Genomic DNA, 22,006 nt, shown 5'->3' on the forward strand with positions numbered 1-22,006 from the left:
ATTTACTTCTGTTAAGAACTTAGTGTAAATTCTAAGTAAGTACAGAATTTGGTAAGTACTTTTAGTGTTAGTGGATATTTGTTTATTTAATAATGGAATAAGCAGAGATTCAAGCTAATTCGGAATAATAACATTGATTGTTTCGATTGTTATATGTTGAAGTAAGACTAATATTAATTACCTATATTTTTGAGTTATTTTACTTTCGATACGAAATCAACGGAATTTTATATATCTACTCATTATTGCACCTAGCGTGTTTTAACCTAATAGGTAACGTATTATTTACTCAATAACAGCAAGGGAACATAATATTACCGGCCGTAATCAAAACATCGAAATGTTGCCTGTGCGTCATTAATTAATTATTGTATAAAATATACACTATTCTGTTACATCTCACTTATTTTTGTTTATCTTATAGTTATATTGTACGTACAAAAATTAATAGTTATTTGTTATACAAGGGGGCAAAGTTGTATTTTAACGCCGAGTGTGGAATTGAAAAACGAGCAAGTGAAAGGATTCTATAGTTGAACCACGAGCGAAGCGAGTGGTTCGAGAATAGAATCCTGAACTTGCGAGTTTTTTAATACACGAGAAGTAAAATACATTTGCACCCGAGTGTAACACAAAACTTTTCCCCTCACTATAGCGAGGAAACTACAACGCAAAAAATGCGTTTATCACTGCTTCCAGTAGTTCCACAGGTGGTAAATCATCTTTATTACTAGATTCACCTACTTTTATCAATTTAAAAGCAGTTAATTTGACTTTATTCAAGGTCAAATTACTTTACCCACTAGTGGATAAAATGCGTTTTTACCAGCTGGTATTAAAGGACAAAACACGTGTTTCCGAGCTAGTGAGGGGAAAAATGTATTAAGTATACCGTGTATATTATCTTAAATATCACACTGGCTGAGAGCACATTTATTCAATAAAAACTGTATGAATAACGAATACTGAAAATTAACTTAACATTATCGTAAAAACTTCCTTACTTTCTAATTGTTAGTTGCATTAAAAATTATGATAAAGTCAATCATATCAAAGTTTTAGTGAAAAAGTTGTGAAATGTTAATCGTATTGTTTTTTTACGGTTTTTATTTACAAAAGCTGTTTTATTTTTATATTTTAAAACACATTAATCAGTTTTTAAATACGATACATATTATTTTGTTCAACTAGCTGTTACTATAAGCCACAAAAAGTAGAAACTGATTGACTTAAACTAAATACTAAGTCTCACTCTGTCAACATGGTCGTCTCGTTTCTCGTAAACCACTTTATCACTGGTGTAAAGCTTTTCTTGAATGGCTGCGAACGACTGGCCTTTAGTCTCAGGAAGCAGGACCAGAATAAAGATAACCCCGGCCACCGACAACGCCCCGAAGCACCAGAACGCCACGTGGGTTCCGTAGTTGTCCGCCACCACCTGGTACAACTTGGTCACAGCAAACGTCATCAACGCAACAAATATCTGTATAGCACACGTGGCCTTCGATTTTATATTTGTAGGAAATATTTCAGATGTTATAGCGAAAGGCACTGTCGCTAACCCTATGGTGTATGAAAATATAAATATTGGTATCACAATAATAGGAATGAACTTTAAATTAACGACATACTCGCTGTTTTCATGCTTGATGAAGAAATATGCCCCTACAATGATGTTCGTTAAGCCGACACCGCACGATGAAATAAGGAGGAGCGGCTTTCTTCCTAACCTATCGACTAGCTGCGACGAAATAGCAGACGTCAACAACTGCACTGTCCCGAATATGATACACGACTCCTTGTCCCCCAGGCCCCCGTCTGCGGCACCAAAGATTTGCTGGGCGTAGGCAATGATCGCGGTACTCCCACAGAACTGCTGTGTGAAGTATATGCCGTAGAGAATTATAAGCCCCTTTCTGTTCCCGCCGACTATTAACAAATCTTTCCACCGACTTTTCTCCTTCATGTTTTCATTCACCAGATGTGTCATGCTGTCCAGTTCTCCCCGCATGTAACGTCGTCCTCGGAGCTTCTTGAGGGACCTCTCCGCCTGGTCGGGCTGCCCTTGCTTCAAGTAGTAGTACGGAGATTCAGGCATAGCGCTGAAGGTGACTACGAACAGGATCGGTATCGCGACGTTGAAGCTCGCCAGTCCCAACATCGAAACGTATGGCCCGATGGCGTACTGAGACAGGATCCCGAACTGAAATACATAATTTATAGATGAGAAAAATTGTGTTTTTGATTATCACTTTTACTAAGCGTTATTGATCTTATAAAACTGACAATAGGTCTTATTTACGTACTCGTACTTCACAGTGGTGTTGTATTATTTTATGATAGTTACTGGGAGTACTTTATCTAATTTATGTCATTAAACATCAAATATTTAAGTTGCACAACTCGCAAAATGACATCGCATCGTGAGGATACTGGGCTAATCCCAATAAGGGCTAGATTGCCTTCTGGGTTGGAAGGTCAGATGGCAGTCGTGTTCGTGTCTAAGTGTCTACACCAAATCATGGGTTTAGTTGCCAAAATGAACTAACTGCAGGCTCTTATGAACCATAGCAAAATACCAGGATAACACTAGAAGGAGGAAGAGAGTTACAAATCGCACAAACCTTAGACATGACAGTAATGAGCGTCGCCATAGCGCCCCGCACCTCATCGGAGGGGATTTCCCCCAAGTACATAGGAGATAGATCGTGGGGATGTTGCCCGCGAACATGACCAACACCCAGCCGATGGTGTACGGCACCGATGATGACGGCTAATTTGTATAATTTACCATCTTACTGGCACAAACCTTAGACATGACAGTGATGAGCGTCGCCATAGCACCCCGCACCTCATCGGAGGCGATTTCCCCCAAGTACATAGGAGCGGCGGTATACGCGATACCATAGCCCAGGCCGGACACGAGCCGCGAGGCGTAGATCGTGGGGATGTTGCCCGCGAACATGACCAACACCCAGCCGATGATGTACGGCACCGCCGCGAGCAGCAGCGTCTTCTTCGTGCCGATTCTGTCGGCTAGGTACGACGCGGGGATTGGACTGGCGGCTGGAAATAGAAGGAAATATAGGTGTGAAAGAGGTACAGTCACCGGCAATAACATTGTACAAAAATGAAATAAATATATGCATACATATCTGACACACGGCTCTAGAAATAAGATTGTGTCAAATATTTTTGAGGTATTCTTTTTGTGCGATGTAACTCCCCTCGTACTTAGCGTCTCGCGACCGTAGCGTCGGGCCAACTTTACGGAAAAAGACGATACGACGTCGATGCGGCGTCAGGTTTTGCCATACAGACCATACAGTTGGCCCGACGCGACGCTACGCTCGCGAGACGCGTAATGAGAGCCATATATTTTTAAGTCCTATTTAAATTATGAAGATTTCATTGAAATCGAAAATACCTTGTAACTTATAGCTTGCGTAATTGCGTTTGTAAATATTGTGTAATTCTTAACAGTAAACAGTAATTAACTATTTTAAATAATGTATAGGTAATTCCACGGAGGTTGAAGTGAATGATAACACACACAGCTAAATGAAGATTAGTACTGATTGCAAAAAAATGAATGAATGAAATGAGTGAGTGAATGTAAAAAAACCAATTAATATATTTTTGAAAAACATTATTATTTATTGATATACTTATCATTAATGGTATTAAAAGCAGTAATGGTATTATCCGGTGAACTTTATAGCTCATTATGAAATTTCACTTCCAAATAAGTATTCAGCTATCGATATATTTTATATCGGAAGGATGTCCCTATGTTAATTGACGTTATTGCTACCGCGACTTCTATGTCTGCTAATAAGTAATGAAAAAATAGGTAAACACCATTTTAACAGCTACGATGATAAAATAAGGCAATCTATTACATATTATCTTTGATTTCTACGATTAATGTTACAATCATAATCTGACAATTAATTAATCACATACGAGATATTTTATTTTCTGTTTTGTTTGAAAATTGTTCTATAGACGTAATTCTTAACAAAATAGTTAATAGAAACTTTTTGGTCTTTCTTGCAATTCACTGTTGAATCTGCAGTCGGTACACGGTAAGAACACTAATTTCAAAATCTCGTTGTCTTTACATGACAGTGTTATAGTGTGCGTGGCCTCAACTGAGTTGAAACTACCTATAAAACTATTCATTTCCTTACTCGACGTTGTGTGATTTACACATGCAAAACATGTACATCTTTGGTATGGGATTTATTTGTATAGCATGTACTGAAATTGTGAACAGCAATCACTTGTTAATGTGATTGCTGTTCACACCTGTGTACTAACAGCTCTTAGATCTCTATGTTATCGAACTAAGGTTTAATTTTGGACAACTTACGTCAAGAATGGTAACTATGCATTTAACGAACGTATTTGATTTACCTTTGTATCTTTATGGTTTATTCGGGGAATGTACGTCTGAGCCGTAGTATGAGAGTGACACTTATAAATAGAACAGTTCCTCATAACAAGAGCGCAAGCACCGACTCCCAGTGCCACGGTTTTGGAACTATGCAAATATTTCTCAAATTGTGCAATAAGGATGACCAAATTTTAAAACTTAAGTATGCGAAAGGGCTTACGTCTCAAGTTTACAATACTGACAGTGGTTCACAGAATGCAAATTGTAGAGTTTCTTATAAAGGAACCATTTCTCCACGATCTCCATACAAACATAAGCTGTTTTAAAAAGACACCTCTCGTCAATTGACTTTTATAAAGCAATTGGGTCCATGGGCCGGCTTTTTCAACATCGACCCCTCCATTTTGTTTAGTTTTTGTTCAATAATACTTTCGCTACGAGCAATTTGAATTCTATTATATATGTAATTGAAAACGAGTGGTAAATACTAAAAGCATTACGAGTAGAATCGCAATTTCTAGCGCTCGTGTTAGAAAAATGTTATTTGGCTTTTTCTCACTGATTTTTAGTAATCGCAATTTCAAGTGCACGTAAAAATACCACTGGATTATGTTTGTAGGTACCTTACTTATTGGCGCAGCGACCCCAAATGAGTCTTGGCCTTCGACACGAGTGCACGTCAATCATCCCGATCCTTAGCGACGTCCCTCCAGTTGTATGCTTGGAGATCGTGCAGATCCGCTTCAACGGCATCACCCCAACGATATCTAGGTCGTGCACTTGGCCTGCGTCCTACAGAGAGACCTAGGTATGCCCTTTTCGCGCCACGATCATCCTCCATTCTTAAAACGTGACCGAGCCAACGGAGACCATGGGCTTTAGTCTCGCCGATGATGTTAGGTGCAGCCCCAAGGTCTTCAATTTCGACATTTTTGAGGAGCCTAAAACTACCATCCGCTCTCCTCACAGGGCCCAAGATATTTCTTAGCACTTTCCTTTTTGCCACCAGTAACTTGTTTTCTTCTTTAAGGGTCAGTGTCCAAGTCTCGCATCCGTACATGAGTATTGGTCGTATGACGGTCTTATATGTTATACGTATTTTTGTGGTCTTACTCAGGAGCTTGGACACCAACACCTTATGAAGGACGGCACTACATCGCAAGGCGTTTTGGATTTGGATGTCAATTTCCTCCTCCCGGGTATTGGCGTCCGTGACGATGCAGCCTAAGTATTTGAATTTGGCCACCCCCTTGTAAACGGTATCTCCAACATGGAGATCTTCTCCTCTGACGCGTGTGTTCTTATAGCGCTTCATGTGTAGACACTGACTTTTCATGGCTAATACTTGCTAATACTTAGGCCTACCTTTTTGGCTTCGGTTTCTAGCACTATTACGGACTCGACAATTTGCTGTTTTGTTTCGCCAAGCAGGGCTAGATCATCTGCGTACCCTATCACCGCATGCTTTCCATTCAGCTCTAGCCCGTTATCCAGCATAAGTACCTTCCGAACCACATATTCCAGCACTAAATTAAAAAGCATCGGTGACAGAGCATCGCCCTGTTTTAATCCCGTTATAACAGAAAATTTATCCGTTAGCTCATTATTCACCCTGACCCTCATTTTGCTCTCCTTGGTCGCCATTTCAATCAAATCCACCAACTTATTCGGGACACTAAAATTCCTAAAAATGGTGTACAGGGTCCCCCGATCAATGCTATCATATGCTTTTTTGAAATCCACAAACAATACGTGAATGCTCTGCGCGTATTCCCATTTCTTCTCCATTAGTAATTTTAAACGGAATATCTGATCAACCGTGCTGCGGTTGCGGCGAAACCCACACTGATAATCACTCAGGATTTTTTCCGCAAGTGGTTCCAACCGCTTCAACAGCACATACGATAGGATCTTATATGCAGATGGAAGAAGAGCAATCCCGCGATAATTTGTGCACTTCTTTCTACATACAGCCTTTCTTATGGATCGGGCAAATTATCCCTGCGCAAATTATTCCACTCGTGAGGCTGTCGCCCCTCCTCCCAGATTCTATGAATTAATTCATATAACTGCGTATGCATGCGTCCTCTCCTCCGCCATATTTCCATACTTCCGATGGTATGCTATCAATTCCTGGAGCATTGTTATTTCTTAGCCCCGAACCTCATCGAAAGACAAAGGATCCACCTGGGTATGGTTATCTTCTCTCGTAGCGGGAATTGCCTCATCCAGTTCAGGGCAGTTAAGCAGTTGCTGAAAGTAGTTACGCCATGTGTTTTTTATCTCTGCAGTATCTGTGATTAGGTTGCCATGGTCATCTTCTAGCAACTTGTAGGTACCTACTTACCTAAGTATTTTTAAATGTATTAGTTTGTTATTTAGCTTTACTTTTAATGTACGTAGTAGGTAATATAACCTACTAAATAAAATAAAAAAGTCGATGTGCATATAGACTATGTAAGTTATCAAATGGTTATCGGTATTAAGGTAATATCCAAGGCCTAAACGTTATTCAAAATATTTAATTTTAACTTCTTATACATCCGACCATACCTTAAATGTTATCCAACATTAAACAGAGGAGTAGGTTTAATGGTTGATCCATTGCTAATCTATGAAATAGTATAGTTATCAAAAAAATCTAAAGACTTACCTACTATCTGCCGCATAGTTTATACTGATAAGGTCCATTAACTTTTTAACATAATTATCATGTGATAAATATAATAACTGTTGAACTAAACTATACTTTAGGGGCCCACGACGAGCGAGTGGCGGGACGATATCAGTCTGTCAATTATTCGGTCGGCACCGTTACCATTTCTGATTTGTTACTTTGGTATGTACATTATTTTGTATGAGATTTTACACAGCACGTCCTTGCGGACGTTTTGGCATTCATTATAATTCGCAGCGTGACGATTGACACCGTAGAGTTCGTAAACTCTGGTAATCCGCTAATGTGTTAAGCATAAAAGCCAATATTAGGTACCTATTATTATTTATTCATATTACGTTTTGTGGTTCAGCCGAATGATAATGTAGGTAGATTATGACTGATGGGTGACGTAGAAATTCGATAGGAGATAAATGAGTTGGTTCCACGCATCAGTCCGGTACGATTAATTAGGAACACGCCAATGGCTATTGGCTTGGCTGCAACAATTTGTGATAAAATAAATCTGTTTCATCACAAAAAACATATATTTCATCACATTTTGTTATTGTTTTGACGGAAGTTAGGAATCTATAGGTAATACAAATATCTTGTAGATTTTGAGAAATGTGTGATATTTAATTATTTGTTCCTGAGTCATGGATGTTTTCTGTGTGTATATATAAGTATGTATTTATCTATTTAAGTATGTATATCGTCGCTTAGCTCCCATAGTACAAGCTTCGCTTAGTTTGGGGCTAAGTTGATCTGTTTATGTAAGGTGTCCCCAATATTTATTTACGTATTTATTTATTTGTCTTAGTTTCACAGTTTAGTTTGGTCATATAAGTAGAAGTGTAATTTACGAAAAAAGTGTTAATTAATACTTTTTGTAGGTAGGTATCTCGCTTAAACATTAGTAGGTACTTTATGAAATTTGGTAATTTTTTTTTTGTTATATTTGTTCGATAATGTGTCCAATTCTTTAAACACGGTCTGTACAATTGAATAATATCCTATTATCATTAGACGTCACACTTTTTACGCAGTGTCGATCTATTGTTACGAGCTAGTTCATTATTTGTCATTGTAGAAAATAAGAAGATAATAACTAACTGGCCTCGACTAATTTAACATGTATACGGTTGTTCAGTTTCAGATATTAGCGGAACTTACTAATTATTCATATTTTATTACGTAGGAATAAGTATAAAGATCTTGAAGCCACCGTTATGTCCTTGTACGCTGTTCGAAACGTATGTCTAAAGCCATATCAAACCAGAATTTTCATGCAGTCAAAATATGAATACTTTGCTCCTACTTTTGAAATAGTTAGGTGACTATGATAGTGGCTTCACATGCTTGGTGTTTCCCACAAACACCGAACACAAACAAGGTATCTGCTTCGGATCGGAACGTTAGTGAAAAATAGGACACCTATGCCGAACTGGCAAACACCAAACAGAACTTTTCACACGCTCGTATTCGTTGTTGGTAGGCATGTATTTCTTCTTCTTTTTTTGATAGCCGCCGAGTGCACAAACGCTCACGAAACGAAACGCTCGTAGATATAAATCTCTATCGCTCTTGCGTATTGGCACGACAGAGCCAGACTACCTTTGGCGGCGTTTCGTTTTCGTTTCGCGTCGTAGAAATGCCATTCGGCTACGGGGCCTGGTCTAACCATCGAATATGACTGCGGCCTCGAGGTGGTACCCTCTTAACTCCCTATATCATGTAGTGTGTGGTTTATTAGTATACCTGAGCACAGGATCATGAGCGAGGCGATCCAGGAGCTCTGGTCGGCGGTAGTCTCGATGGGCGAGTCGTGCGCCATGAGGATGGGCAGCGTGGGCGACGTCCAGCCCACGGTCGTGCCCGCCGCCGCCGTGATCAAAGTAGCTGAAAAACGATGAGAATACGATTAAAGACGATGTTTTTGTACCGTCAACCAACTGCAATCCTAGGCCACTGTAGAACTATGTCATAGTGACATTATAAATCACATTGGAAAAAATCTCTTACAGTAGGCCTAGCACATGATGGCCGCGGGAGTATGTCGCCGCGAGATAGACTACCCGTCCTTATGTCATTAATACAGTTAGAAGAAGACGTGGCATCTATCTCGCGGCGACATACTCCCGCGGCCATCATGTGCTAGGCCTACAGACCCTTTAGCACAACTTGCCTTGTCGCGCGCGAGTCCAACATCAAACGCGACTACGAGTATGGACTCGCGCGCGACAAGGCAAGTCGTGCAAGAGGGTTTGCTTGTCAGTTTGACATGGTTGTAGAGTGGCCTAGGGTTCCAATTGGTTGACTGTACTATTAAATGAACCTTGTAAGGCCCAGACTTGTTTGCAGTGTTGAATTTGAAACCTTCCTTTTTGCGATGTTGAATTTGGAAGATTCCATTGTATTCAATCCAATATTCGAATTTCTATCTTTTTAAATAAACTTAGAAATTAAGAGTTTAAAACTTGGTATGTGCACTATCATCGCCTTAATATTTAGACGCCTGTGGGTAGGCAAAAAACGATGTCCAATAGATAGAATTAGAAGAAAAAAGAGCAGGAAAGCGGAACGCGGAAACGGGAGGATGATTTATTTATTTATTTATTAGTAAAAACATGTTTACATGACATTACAGTAAAACCAATGCGTCACGAAACTTAGATAACAAAAAAGAGAGAAAATAAAGAGAACAATAATAAAAATAAAATTAAACAATTGATTTGGGCGATGACGTCACAGCGTGGCTCCGTTGCGTCGTTTGCCCCGGTGTGGGATTTGGCAGGTTACCCCGGAACCGCCGAAAAACCACACCTTTCGGCCAGAAGTCTGCGCTCGCGATAGTGTTCTGCAGCGGCCGCGGCATGCGCACAACAAACGAGCTGAAGTGCACGTAGCGGCGCGACTGCAGCTGTTGCCTTCCGGCGAACGTAGATGATGATGGTGTAAAAGTAATATCAGGTCGCATAGCACAGAGAATTATGCAGTTAGATTAAAAAAAAATGAAATCCAAGTTCGGCATCTGGATAAGGAGTGGAAGCTATGCCACGCGAAGTTATTAAGTTTATTTGGCAACCATGGATCTATGCTCGTTTTTTAATTCTAGGCGAGGTAGAAAAATTACGGGATTAAAAAGTATTACAATTTATATTTAATATTACTTTTAGCCATAAAAAATGTATTGACTAGCAATTTCCATAACTAATCGCAACACGGCGCCCGATAAGTGATAACCTTTTGGCTTGTATGTTAAATTGCGTGGTTACCCCATACAGCAACGTTATCAATATAATTTGTTTGTGAATATTGTTACAATAATCTGCAATTAGCGCAGAAATAATAAGGAGATTAATGAAGTTTTTAGTCAAGGATGGCGACAGGGTTAGGTTAGGCCTGCTTTGAACTTGTCCCTTGGCGCCCAAAACATAGGCTACTAAACTACTAGGGCCAAAAGATCAATTAAGGTGGTTGCAAGCGTCGTTAAGAGATAAGGCACTATTGATTGGACTGGTAGCTATCTTTCGATGGCAACGACCAAATTGCCTGTGAAAAAACGCGACGGCTCTTGAACATAATTACTGTGTTCATCATAAGTTCATAACTGTGTGGTAACTTTCCACTGTGTTCATAGGTAAAATTACTACAATAACTTCACAAATGCATTAATTAATGCTTCTGTTTTTTTCCTTTTAATTGGGTCGTTTGATATTCCCTCCTGTTATCGTATTTCGTTCTGGGGACCAGGTAAAGTGCATTGAGCGCAGGTATACAGCGTGTGTATTCCATACGGGCGAATATCTTAATGACGATTAGTATCGGACCTAAGGAGCCTAACTACGTGGTTTTCTTTTTAAATAGATGAGATATTTTTTTCATACATAATAATTCAGGACGCAAAGTATTATATCCACATCAATTAGCCTACCTACCTAAACGTCATTACGACATGACGTTTATGTATGTCAAATTAATTGGATGGTGTACATTGCTGTTTGGCAAGATTTCAAAAATTAATTACTCTTAATGAATAACACTTTTTAACAAAATGATTATCCTACACGATTCGTATAATCAGATACTTTAACTGGATACATTATTCGCCCGTATGGAATCCACACGCTGTATAAACGAGATAACATTGACAAAGGAACAAACAGATGAGCGCAGACGCGAGTGTCAAAACAGTACGACAACTGTATAATACCTAGATACCTATATACCTATATACTGTGTTATACCTAGATTCGGAAGTGTTTGTTGTTCCTATCTTTTCATGTACTATTTTATATGTTCAGACACAGTGCTATAATTATACAACGTATAGGGGGCAACCTGCAATTATTTTTTTCAGAAAATTGCACCTTATCCACCAACGTACAAGGTGCTATCTGATACAAAAAAAAAATCGCAGATTTCCCCTTGTACGTTGTTGTCGTCGTATTGTTCATGAATAAAGTACTAATTACGACTATAACTAGGTATGACTTAAATTATCATGTTCGTCAAGATTCATATGCAAATAAAAAATACACAAGAATTTTGAAATGTCAGCATGTCTACTGCTTTAAAGTTGTCGACTAGGACTAAAATGTATTTCTCAAAATAAAACAGAATCACTGTCTATTTCAAGTTGACATTATCTGCCGGTAACCGCATCGCTTGTCTGAATACTTGAAAACAATACGAGTAACTATGAGTTTCGTGGATAGTTAATGCTATCTTGTATTAAATTTTCTCTTAAATACTACATGAGGTACTTCCCTACGAGTATAAGTATGCGACATAATATTTTGTCTAAGGTCATTTCTCTAAGCATCTGAAATATTATATATAAAACCAAAGACATATTGTAACTCTGTATAGACAGAGAAAGTCTAAGAAATAAACGTACCAGAACCAGAGAACCATTAAGAAAAAGGTACGATGGCCCTCGGTGGCCTAGACGGCGTTACACCTTTCGGGGACTCTCGGCTAAATGGCGCTAATATTATTGAACTATAGACCAATATCTCTTGCTACTGTTATTGCAAAGGTACTGGACGGTGTGCTTAATGTACAGTTGAGTAAAAACCTTTCGTTGCGTGACCGGGTTTAGGCCTGGGCTGTCAACTGAAAGCGCTATCCTGTGCCTTAAGCATACTGCCGCGTACTATGTTGATAGGAATACTCCGGTCTATGCTTGTTACCTTGATTTATCGAAAGCGTTTGATCTGGTTTCCTACGAATTGCTTTGGAAGAAACTAGAGGGAATTAACTTAGCGCCTGATCTTATAAGTATATTCAGATATTGGTATGGAAACCAGATCAACAACGTGAAATGGGCAGGTACATTGTCTGAGCCGTACAGGTTGAGGTGTGGAGTGAGACAGGGGGGATTAAGCTCACCATCACTTTTCAACCTGTATATGAATGACCTTATTGTAGCGCTCAGCACCATGCATGCCGGCTGTCATATAGATGGGGTTAATGTGAACAATTTGAGTTATGCAGACGACATGGTGCTGTTGAGTGCGTCAGTTTGTGGCATCAGAAGGTTACTGAAGGTATGTGAGGAGTATTCTCACTCGCACGGACTTAAGTATAATGTTGAGAAAAGTCAGTACATGGTGTTTGGGGTCGAGTCTAAAATTCCGTCATTGATACCACCTATTAGACTTAACGCGGTTGCCTTAAAAGAGTATACCAGTACAAATATTTAGGTCATATAGTTAGGTCCGACCTCAAGGACGATGATGACATAGAGCGGGAACGTAGGGCCTTGTCGATCAGAGCTAATATGATTGCACGAAGATTTGCTCGGTGTTCAAATGACAGTAAAGTGACGTTGTTTAGAGCTTTTTGTACAACATTTTATACCTGCAGTCTATGGCGAAAGTCCAATCTTAAATCGTATAAGGCCCTACAAGTACAATATAATAATGCATTTAGGGCGCTGATGGGGCTGCCGCGATACTGCAGCGCATCGGGGATGTTCGCGGAGGCGCGTGTGGCATGTTTTAAAGCTACTATGCGCCTGCGGGCTGCATCTCTGGTGCGGCGTGTGCGCTCCAGCTCCAACAGCGTCATGTCAATGATTGCGAACAGGTTTTGCCCTTATGTCGCATTTTGTTGTGGGCTTCATGCACCTGTGGTTGACACAGTGAGGAATAACTATAGATAAGGGTTATCCTATCAGTGTGTCAATCACAGCTGCTTGACTTTTTAGTATGTGTGTTGTGTCTGTGTATTTTTTATATTTTATTGTAAATTATGAGTTGTGTTACTTGAAATAAATAAATTTTAATTTTAATTTTTTTTAAATTAATATTTGACATATTAAAAAAAATAAAAATATATACTTTATTGTACACCACTTATTGACAATGAGATTACAAAAACAAAACATATTAAGAAGCAGGTAACAACAGGCGGTCTTATCGCTAAAAAGCGATCTCTACCAGACAACCACACATACGACCAGACATATTCTTAGCTTTATATGTGTTAAAATGTCAAATTTAATATTCTTACTTAAATACTTGTCATAAAAAATTGAGGCACAAGGAACCTGACATAAAAAAACAAAACCTGATCATGTTATTAAAAACGACAAAATAAGTGTGTACATAAAGAAAAAATAAAATATTTGACACGACCACATGTTCCTCAGGTAGTTAGCGGGTATACCTAAGCCGTAAAAATTACCCAAAATTTAAAAAATTCTAAATTTAAATTACATGACATGATATGACATATTATGTGGCTCACCATACAGAAGGGTTTGCAATACCTGCACATGCTAATACGGTAAATTTTGTCAGTGCGATAAGGGCATATTTATATGCAATTTCAACTCAAAATCGTCCTTATTTCAGATCACTCATAAAAACCATTTAGTATGTAACTCCATTTATATCTTTACAGTAAATCTTTTCAAGATTACAAGATCCTTGGTCTCAAGATCTTCGCCTTGGGTTTTTAGTTCTAATAAATTCCACACACATAAGTGCTTAAACCGATAAGCCGGTCGCATAAGGTGCGACGATTTCTTTACGATTACGACTATCATTGACATTGTTGTATATCTGTCTTAGTAAATAATGCAAATTGATGTATGTGTACACTGCACATAGGTACTTAAGCATAAGCACCATGATTACTGATTAGGACTGATCAATTGATTATATGAAATCGACATTAGAACTTTGAGAACAAATCAAGTACCTACATTTATGTCAATTATTTTGATTGGCGTTTTTTATGCGGTTACATATACTAGTATACCTTACCAACAAGTAAACTAAGTACCTATGTATTTCAATTGCAAAAGTATCAATATTAAACTAGGAACCCGAAACCACCCGAAACTGTATAGGTAACTCTGTGTTTTTCATTTACAAAAAGTGTAGCATTTATGTATTCCAAAGAAAAATCATAGATTTAGTAGTTTAACGTATTTTCCCTAAATCTTTTAGTTTTACAACTCAGTCTGGTTTCGAAAACTTTTGTAAATATTCATATAACTTATGGCGGGAATGTTAGTTACAACAAAGACATATATAACTCCGTATAGACAGATAAAGTCTAAGAAAAAAACGTACCTCAGTACCATACAGAAAAAGGTACGGTGGCCTAGATGGCATTACACCTTTGGGGTACGCTCAGCTAGATGGCGCTAATATTAATATTTGACATTTTAACACATATCAAGCTAACAATATGAGCCAAATTGTCAAAACTGAGGTTCAAAAGTTTTAAGCTTGTGTCAAGAGATGGCAGTCTATGCACTGTGATTACACATTTTACTTTGACAGTAACTCTCTATTGGTTACAATTAGTTATTAGGTACGAGTAGGTACAATGAGTTTGATTATTAACGATGTCAGTAGGATATTGACACATGTGAAATCAATCAACATGTTGTTGTTGAGCCAGAGAAATATAATCTAAAGTAAGTACTTGTAGGAGTTGTAGGCATGTTTATCAGTGGGCAAGCTTCTAATTACCTAGTTCAATTTCTCCATCTTATTTTATTAACACCTTTTTCCTTCCGAAAATCAAGAAATGGATTTGGAGTAATTTGGACTAGACATCCAAACAACATAACATAGCGTCACTACTCTGAAAAAAACTTGTATCTTCTTCTGACAATGTAGAAAAGAATCCCTCCCTCAGCCATGAGGATACGATAAAGAAGAAGAAAAGACTGTAGTATGTATGGAATGCATGTAAGTATGTATTAGAGTTACTGCGTTTTAACTTTGAGGAGCAGTGTGAGACACGAGAATTTTTCAAAGTACGAGTAGTGACGATAGATTGAGCAGAATATTCATGGTCAAACGTCTACATATATTGCATCATATTTGTATATTACCACATCACGGAACAATAGGTAATGTTCTGGACCTTAGGGAGGCTTGCGTGGAACTAAAGTCAACACGTAGGTATGCTTTTGACACTGCCGATCTTAGGAATGAGCCATATGACGAAGCATTTAAGCGCAAATTGAGAAACCTTTTGTTAGATAACCCTCTGTACTCTGTAAATGAGTACATGGAATTGAATTTGTGATAGCATGCATTTGATTACACTGACTTCGGATTTTATTTCATTTCTTAATTTTATTGTGTTTTGTGTATTTCTATTTGTAAATGACGATCCTTATTGGGAGAAAATATTCATTTTATTATTTTCAATTTATAATGTAAGTTTCGACGATCATGATGAGAAGATAAACATAACTTAATTTGGCATATAACAAATTTATAGTGTAATTTTTATCATGAAATAAAGAAATCTAAATCTAAATCTAATCTGAGGCGATGTAAGGGGTACACCGAGCGGATACAAGTATACTGCGCTTGCCCGTATCATCGGACGAACTCAAGTCAGAATCAGCAGCCGCAAGTGGCTATTTGAGAGTTCATGGATTTTAAAATTAACTGGGCCATGCGAATTTAACACGTGAAAGTAAACCTAGTATTTCTAGAAACTTCACGTATACACCTGTTTTATATATATCATCTAGGTATATCGTTTAATTTAAATTCAGGCGGAATGCGAATATAATTTTAGCAATGAAAAGAATCGGATTCTTCAAAGAAAAATGTGCGACAACAAAAGCCAGTTATTGTTCTTAAATACAATAGGATCGGCTGCCGCATACAAATCAATCTGTTCCGTTAGAAATTAGAATAAGAAGATGTCACGCAGACATCAAAGCAAATCCATGGATTTTTCACCACACACCATATTCACATGTACCTACGCAAAATTGCAATTTATCCATATTATGTGCAAAGTGATTCTGTACAAATTTTCACTTGTTTTTTTTAGTTAGCTGGTACTTAGAACTTGCTTTTAAATGAAAATTTTGAATTACATACACATTTTTAATAAAAGTTAAATCGTTGAGTCCGATAGAGTCAATTTTAGAATCAGTAAATTTACAAACGTATAAATTGCATATTAGCCCTATGTTAGTGATTTTTTTTATAGAGCGTATGTCAATCCTGATACGCATCGCTGAAGTCTGTCGAGAAACGAATTACATGTTTGACAGCCGTATTCTGATCTAAATTAAAAAAAAATAGAAAAGGCGCCACGACTTTTAAAATATTTCGCTCTCTGAACCTACTGCACCTCTATTGAGCTTAGGGTGTGTTTACACTTCTTGACCGAAGGTTCGGGGTTGGCACTTGGCAGCATTATACTTTCAGCAAAGGGGTTATCGAATATCGAACTGTAGCAGGCAACAATCGACCTTGTTCATTTTAAACACGTCTTTATATGGTATCACCAATGGCAAAAGTTATATTTAATATCACGTTACAATAACGAGCTGATTGACCTATTTTAATTCGTACCATAGACACACAATAATTGGTCACCAATCAAGCCAATATCGTTATAGTTTCCGCCGTCGTTAGATACAGTTTGGCTTGAAAAATTAAAAACATACAGATGTAGGTAAGTAAGGTGCCATGTGCAGTCTAGGGTCAACATAATATCAGATGATTGAATAAGACATATATCTCGATATGTAAGTACTCGTAATGTAGACAGGAGGTAAGACATAAGCAAGGGTGGGAACTTGAAGACCTCTACAGACTGACCTTTGTTCATGTGATACAGAAAACGGCCATGTTTATGGGCGTGCCAGGAATCACTTATGTGCGTATTGTAAATATTTGTGTTCTATTTTGGAGTCTGTGGATTTTCTTACACGGCTAAGATCGCATTTATTTATTTTATCGTCTGAACGACAAGTCTTATCTAGTAGGGTCACTATCTACTATGTACCTAATCGATAGTCCTGGATTGGAATCCCGGTTAGGGTATTAATTTTTGTAACAAGTTTTGTATTTATGTGATAAGTATGTATCTGTATGTTTCATATTTATATGTATACTTACTGATCTTAGTTCCCACACCACAAGACAAGTATTCTTGAGCTTACCGGGCTCAGTCAATCTGTGTAAGGATGTCCTATAATATTTTTATTATTTATTTATTTGTCGTATGACTTGGTATGTTTACATATTGATATGTAAGGTAAAAATTATTTGCCACTGCATATAGGAGGAAAAAGTTTTGAAGGCCTCCATTTCCAGCGCTGGAAACAGTGGAAACGAACTCTGAAAAAAATCCTCTTCTATCGCTGCAGGGGCTTGGGCTCCTAAGCGAAGCAATTCCTGAGCTATATATGTATGTACCTAATGCTCAATACCGGGTGACAAACAAGAGGGTTCTAGAAATTGCACAGTTGCCTAGCTTAACCGCGTTTCTTAAACAGAGACGACAACGTTGGTTAGGGCATGTGCACAGGATGGAACCCTCTCGACTACCTCGTCGTGTTCTTCTTGGTGCTGTTGCGAATGCAAAGCGTAGCGTTGGAAGGCCGTTGCTTCGTTTTAAAGACTGCGCAAAGAGGGACATGATTGCCTTTCATATTGACTATCGACTCTGGGAGAAGGTTGCAGAACAACGAACGGAGTGGCGCAAATGCATTGTGGAGGGTCGCATAATTTGCGATGAGTCATGGTTTGCTGCACTCGCTGATAAGAGACAGAAACGACGCCAAGGTGTTTCAGCGCCGATTTCCGCAAACTTCTCTTATCAGTCCTGCGGTAGACTATGTCGGTCTCGCATCGGTCTAATAAGTCATCAGAAAAGGTGCTCTTCGAATATTACACCATAAATCGTCTGCAACAGAAGGTTAAGGCCAATGATGATGATGCTCAATGAAAATTAAATTCAATTAATAAATGATATCTGCCAATAATCATACCAACAGCTATGTCCATGTTGATAAAGTTCATACAAAGGGTCACCTTAAGGCAGTATGTTCCTAATTACATATATTTCGTGTCCTGTCTCCGGATTTACAAGGTCAGTGCACTTGTGTCCAAAGGTCGCCAGTAGATGCGGCACCTTTGATTACAAGTGACACCACAACAAGTGACCAATAATTATAAAATTATCACAGCCCATGCAAAATATTGTTATCTCAGCTAGCATAGCCAAAGTGACAATCGTTGACGCTATGTGGTGATCGAAGCACGGTCCGGCTCTGTCGCGCCACTACAGAAGAGCGATAGGGAGAGCTACACACGAAATGCTTACGAAGTGTAAGTGATTGTAACGTTGGTTAGGAACCCAGGTCAGACTTGTTGCAAATGTCATCAGACAACATTGTGTAGGACAGGAGGTATTCCAATGTTGAGGTCATAAAAATATAAGTAAAACCGTTACGTCGCGATATATAAAATTGGGATTTTTATTGTAGCAAGTTCACGTGTTATTAAAAATCGTACTTGTAATATGTAAATATACACAAACAATTCATCAATTCCTGATCAACAATACTATCCGATTCAAAGTAATGCGGGGTCTTATAAGAATATTTATGAGCATGAATATGCTGTAACAAAGTGATAAGGTAGGTATGGTAGATAAATATGTAAAATTCTATCTCTACTCAAATGGGACACGAACTTAACATATAATACAAAACATTTGCCTATTACCTATGTATAAACCTTTACTTAGCGTTTTTAAAATATTATGTTTATTTATGCTTTTTTATTTCTAAATAAAAATTACCTATAGGACAGTTTTACACAGAGTCCCACGGTAAGCTCAAGATGGCTTATGTTGTGGGTACTCAGACAACGATATATATCATATACAAATACTTATATGCATAGAAAACATCCAACATTATCCGTTCAATTTATTATGAATTATGGCACTCGGTCAACAAACATCCATCATGGGATATCCACTGTATTTGGTTACGCAAATAATATTATTTGAATTGCGTGAACCTGTAAGTAGGTAGGTTGATGCTTATATTTTTGACTGAAAGAGCAATATGGTTCGATAGCTAGGAACTGGATAGTTAAAACTTTATGTCTTTTGAGAGTCGTTTATGGCGTGACGTGACGTGGCGTGGTGTGACGCCATCGAGTAATTTTTGAGAGACTTTTTAAGTTTATCAACTTTTTGATGGTCCATTGCTGCAATGGAACATATCCGTAACCCTTAACAACCAATCCACCTGTAAAGTTATCACTTTTCAGTTATATGCTTATTGATTGGCTTATATGTAAATTGTATTTTATGACTTACTAACTATGTATGTAAATGAAGTTGTTAATTCAAAATATGTACCTATTTGTAAAAATCTATTAGTAAAATGTATGTAACAACAGTAGGAATTAGGCCAAGTAATACTACAACTACAGTTCCGACAAATAGTGAACGTTCTATGGTCTATGGAAATATACATAGTTTTAAAAGGTCAAGTCTGTCCACAAAATCGGTCATCAGAAAAAGCGCCAAATAAAAAAAAAGTATATAATTCAATAGAAATCTTGAATATCTAGGAACAAACTTATTTGGTCGGATATATGTGACAGGTCGTTTCTTTGTTTTATATTTGTCTATTGCAAAGTTTATCTAGTGATCTACGTATAGAATCATTGATCAACAAAAACGTGGTGTGAAAATACGATAAGAGGTTTATGATAGCAGATCGTGATAGTGAAAGAGCAACGGATTCGTTGTAAGCATTTAAGCAAACAATTGACTTCTACTTATACTAATTGAAATCGTAATTGAACCTCTCATTCAATGGCAGTGGTGGTCAAGTATTTATGAGCTTTATGTACAGCTATGTAATGGCTATTTTGCTCATATATATTCAAGACTGCTATATGGTTTAATGTAGGACATTTCGTCAGTTATCGTAATGTTATGGCAACTTATGGGCGAGGAATGTTTTAATACCCGATAGCTATATACATATGTTTCCAACAGGAAAATGTTTATGGTCGAAGAATTAGTTATTAGGTACAAATACCGCGTATGGAGCAGATGTGCCCGTATACATTTTAAGATTTCATATATCTGTCATTGAACTGACAAACTGACTAAAATATTGGCACAATATACATTTATTTAAATTTCCAGATAATTATGTTTAGATCGAGTATATAACGCTTTGTACCTATCCATGGTAACGAGGAACGGGAGACAAATTTATCATAAATATACAATATATATACGAGTAAAATTATGAATGACCGATTCACAGATAAACACATATCACGTAGGTAGTAGGTAGATAATTAGAAGCTCAACACTAGACCGTGTATGTTATATTTTACCACACCAACTGGTAAAGGCTTACTTTGCTATTCGAAAACAGATAGCAAAATTGCATTTTATTCACAAAGTAATTTGATATAAATTTTAACTTGATGTCTTAAGCTGGCTGGTAGAAATTACCTATAAATGATGATTTTGAATCATAAATATTGAATAGATTGATGGATTAGATTTAGTTTGATGTTTTATAGTAATTATAGTCAACATTTTGTTCGTGTTGGTGTGGTGAAACATTTTGTGTTTCTCTCGGTGGCAAAGTTTGTTTAACCTTCGTGCCTTGAAACCCTCGCAACGCTCAAGATTCCACTTTTTGAACCACTCGCTACGCTCGCGGTTCAATATTGGAATCTTTCGCTTGCTCGGGTATCAATATTGGCACGTGCGGTTAAACAACAACTTTGCCTCCTTGTAAAACAAATAAGTTGCCATGGACGCGGCTTGTCTTATCATATCACGAATATGCCTACACTTAAAAAAACTCCATTTTCCAGTTGTGTTAAGGTTTATTTTAAATGGAATGCAACTGACTACGAAATCTATACACTTGTTGTCACAACAAACGGAATTGACAATGAAATCATTATGCCGAATGCCAATCACTAACCCGTATAGTTTGACGGGAATTCAATAGCTAGACTTATTCTGAAATTATAAAGGAGCGGGTAAGTCCAAAGTCGAAACATACTCGTACCTAGAAGTTACCCACTCAGCACAAGTGATTTAATGGAGAGTTCATGTCATAATTGTCATGCGGGTAATGGTTATGGCAATTATACGATTTTTGTGAATAATAGATCAGATACATCTACAGTTCGGTGACAACAGACATGTCTACAATTGAAGTGTCATTGGAAAGCTTTCCCGATACCTATTGCAATAATAAGCAAAACAAAAAAACTAACCACTGAGTGCTGCCACATATTCCCTCCATTTGCGGCTGATGCTCATTGCTGGTGTTCACTCGGAATTTTAAAATAAACATTTATGGTTGTTTGTTGGACTCGGACATGCGCGCGAACAGGCTTATGTGTTGATACTGGAGCGGCGCGCGCAGTCTGTCCGCGATAATATTAGCCGCCACGTGCTGGCCGCGATTCGTCGGCGGCGTGAATGCTGCTGCGATGACTGACCGACCACACGACGCTCCCGTTTTGTTGACAATACTGTCAAGACTGGCGACCGTCGACCGCCGCGGGCGCCACCGGCACGCTTCTGTCTCGCTATACTCATACGCTATCATTCAAAGCCCTCTGATAACGTTATATGTGCGTACACGTCATCCTCTG

At 38.0% G+C, this 22,006-nt stretch overlaps 1 protein-coding gene across 1 annotated transcript; it reads right to left on the reverse strand.

Moving 5' to 3' along the window:
- Window positions 1-876: 876 nt before the first annotated feature.
- LOC125225460 (facilitated trehalose transporter Tret1-like) lies at window positions 877-21,936 on the reverse strand. The gene is made up of 4 exons (XM_048129197.1): window positions 21,623-21,936; window positions 8,817-8,957; window positions 2,810-3,066; window positions 877-2,203 (listed from the first exon to the last, which is right to left on the reverse strand). The coding sequence occupies exons 1-4, from the start codon at window positions 21,666-21,668 to the stop codon at window positions 1,235-1,237; spliced, it is 1,413 nt and encodes a 470-aa protein (XP_047985154.1). The 5' UTR covers window positions 21,669-21,936; the 3' UTR covers window positions 877-1,234.
- Between the last annotated feature and the right edge of the window lie 70 nt (window positions 21,937-22,006).

Source organism: Leguminivora glycinivorella, chromosome 4 (assembly GCF_023078275.1).
Source record: "Leguminivora glycinivorella isolate SPB_JAAS2020 chromosome 4, LegGlyc_1.1, whole genome shotgun sequence".
NCBI lineage: Eukaryota > Metazoa > Arthropoda > Insecta > Lepidoptera > Tortricidae > Leguminivora > Leguminivora glycinivorella.

Coding starts and splice junctions, on each gene's coding strand:
- LOC125225460 (XM_048129197.1), bottom strand. CDS start 21,668: ATGAGCATCAGCCGCAAATGGAGGGAATATGTGGCAGCACTCAGTG. Junction 8,958..21,622: donor ATATGTGGCAGCACTCAGTG/GTTAGTTTTTTT, acceptor ATCGTTTTTCAG/CTACTTTGATCACGGCGGCG. Junction 2,204..2,809: donor TCATCACTGTCATGTCTAAG/GTTTGTGCCAGT, acceptor TATGTATTTCAG/TTCGGGATCCTGTCTCAGTA.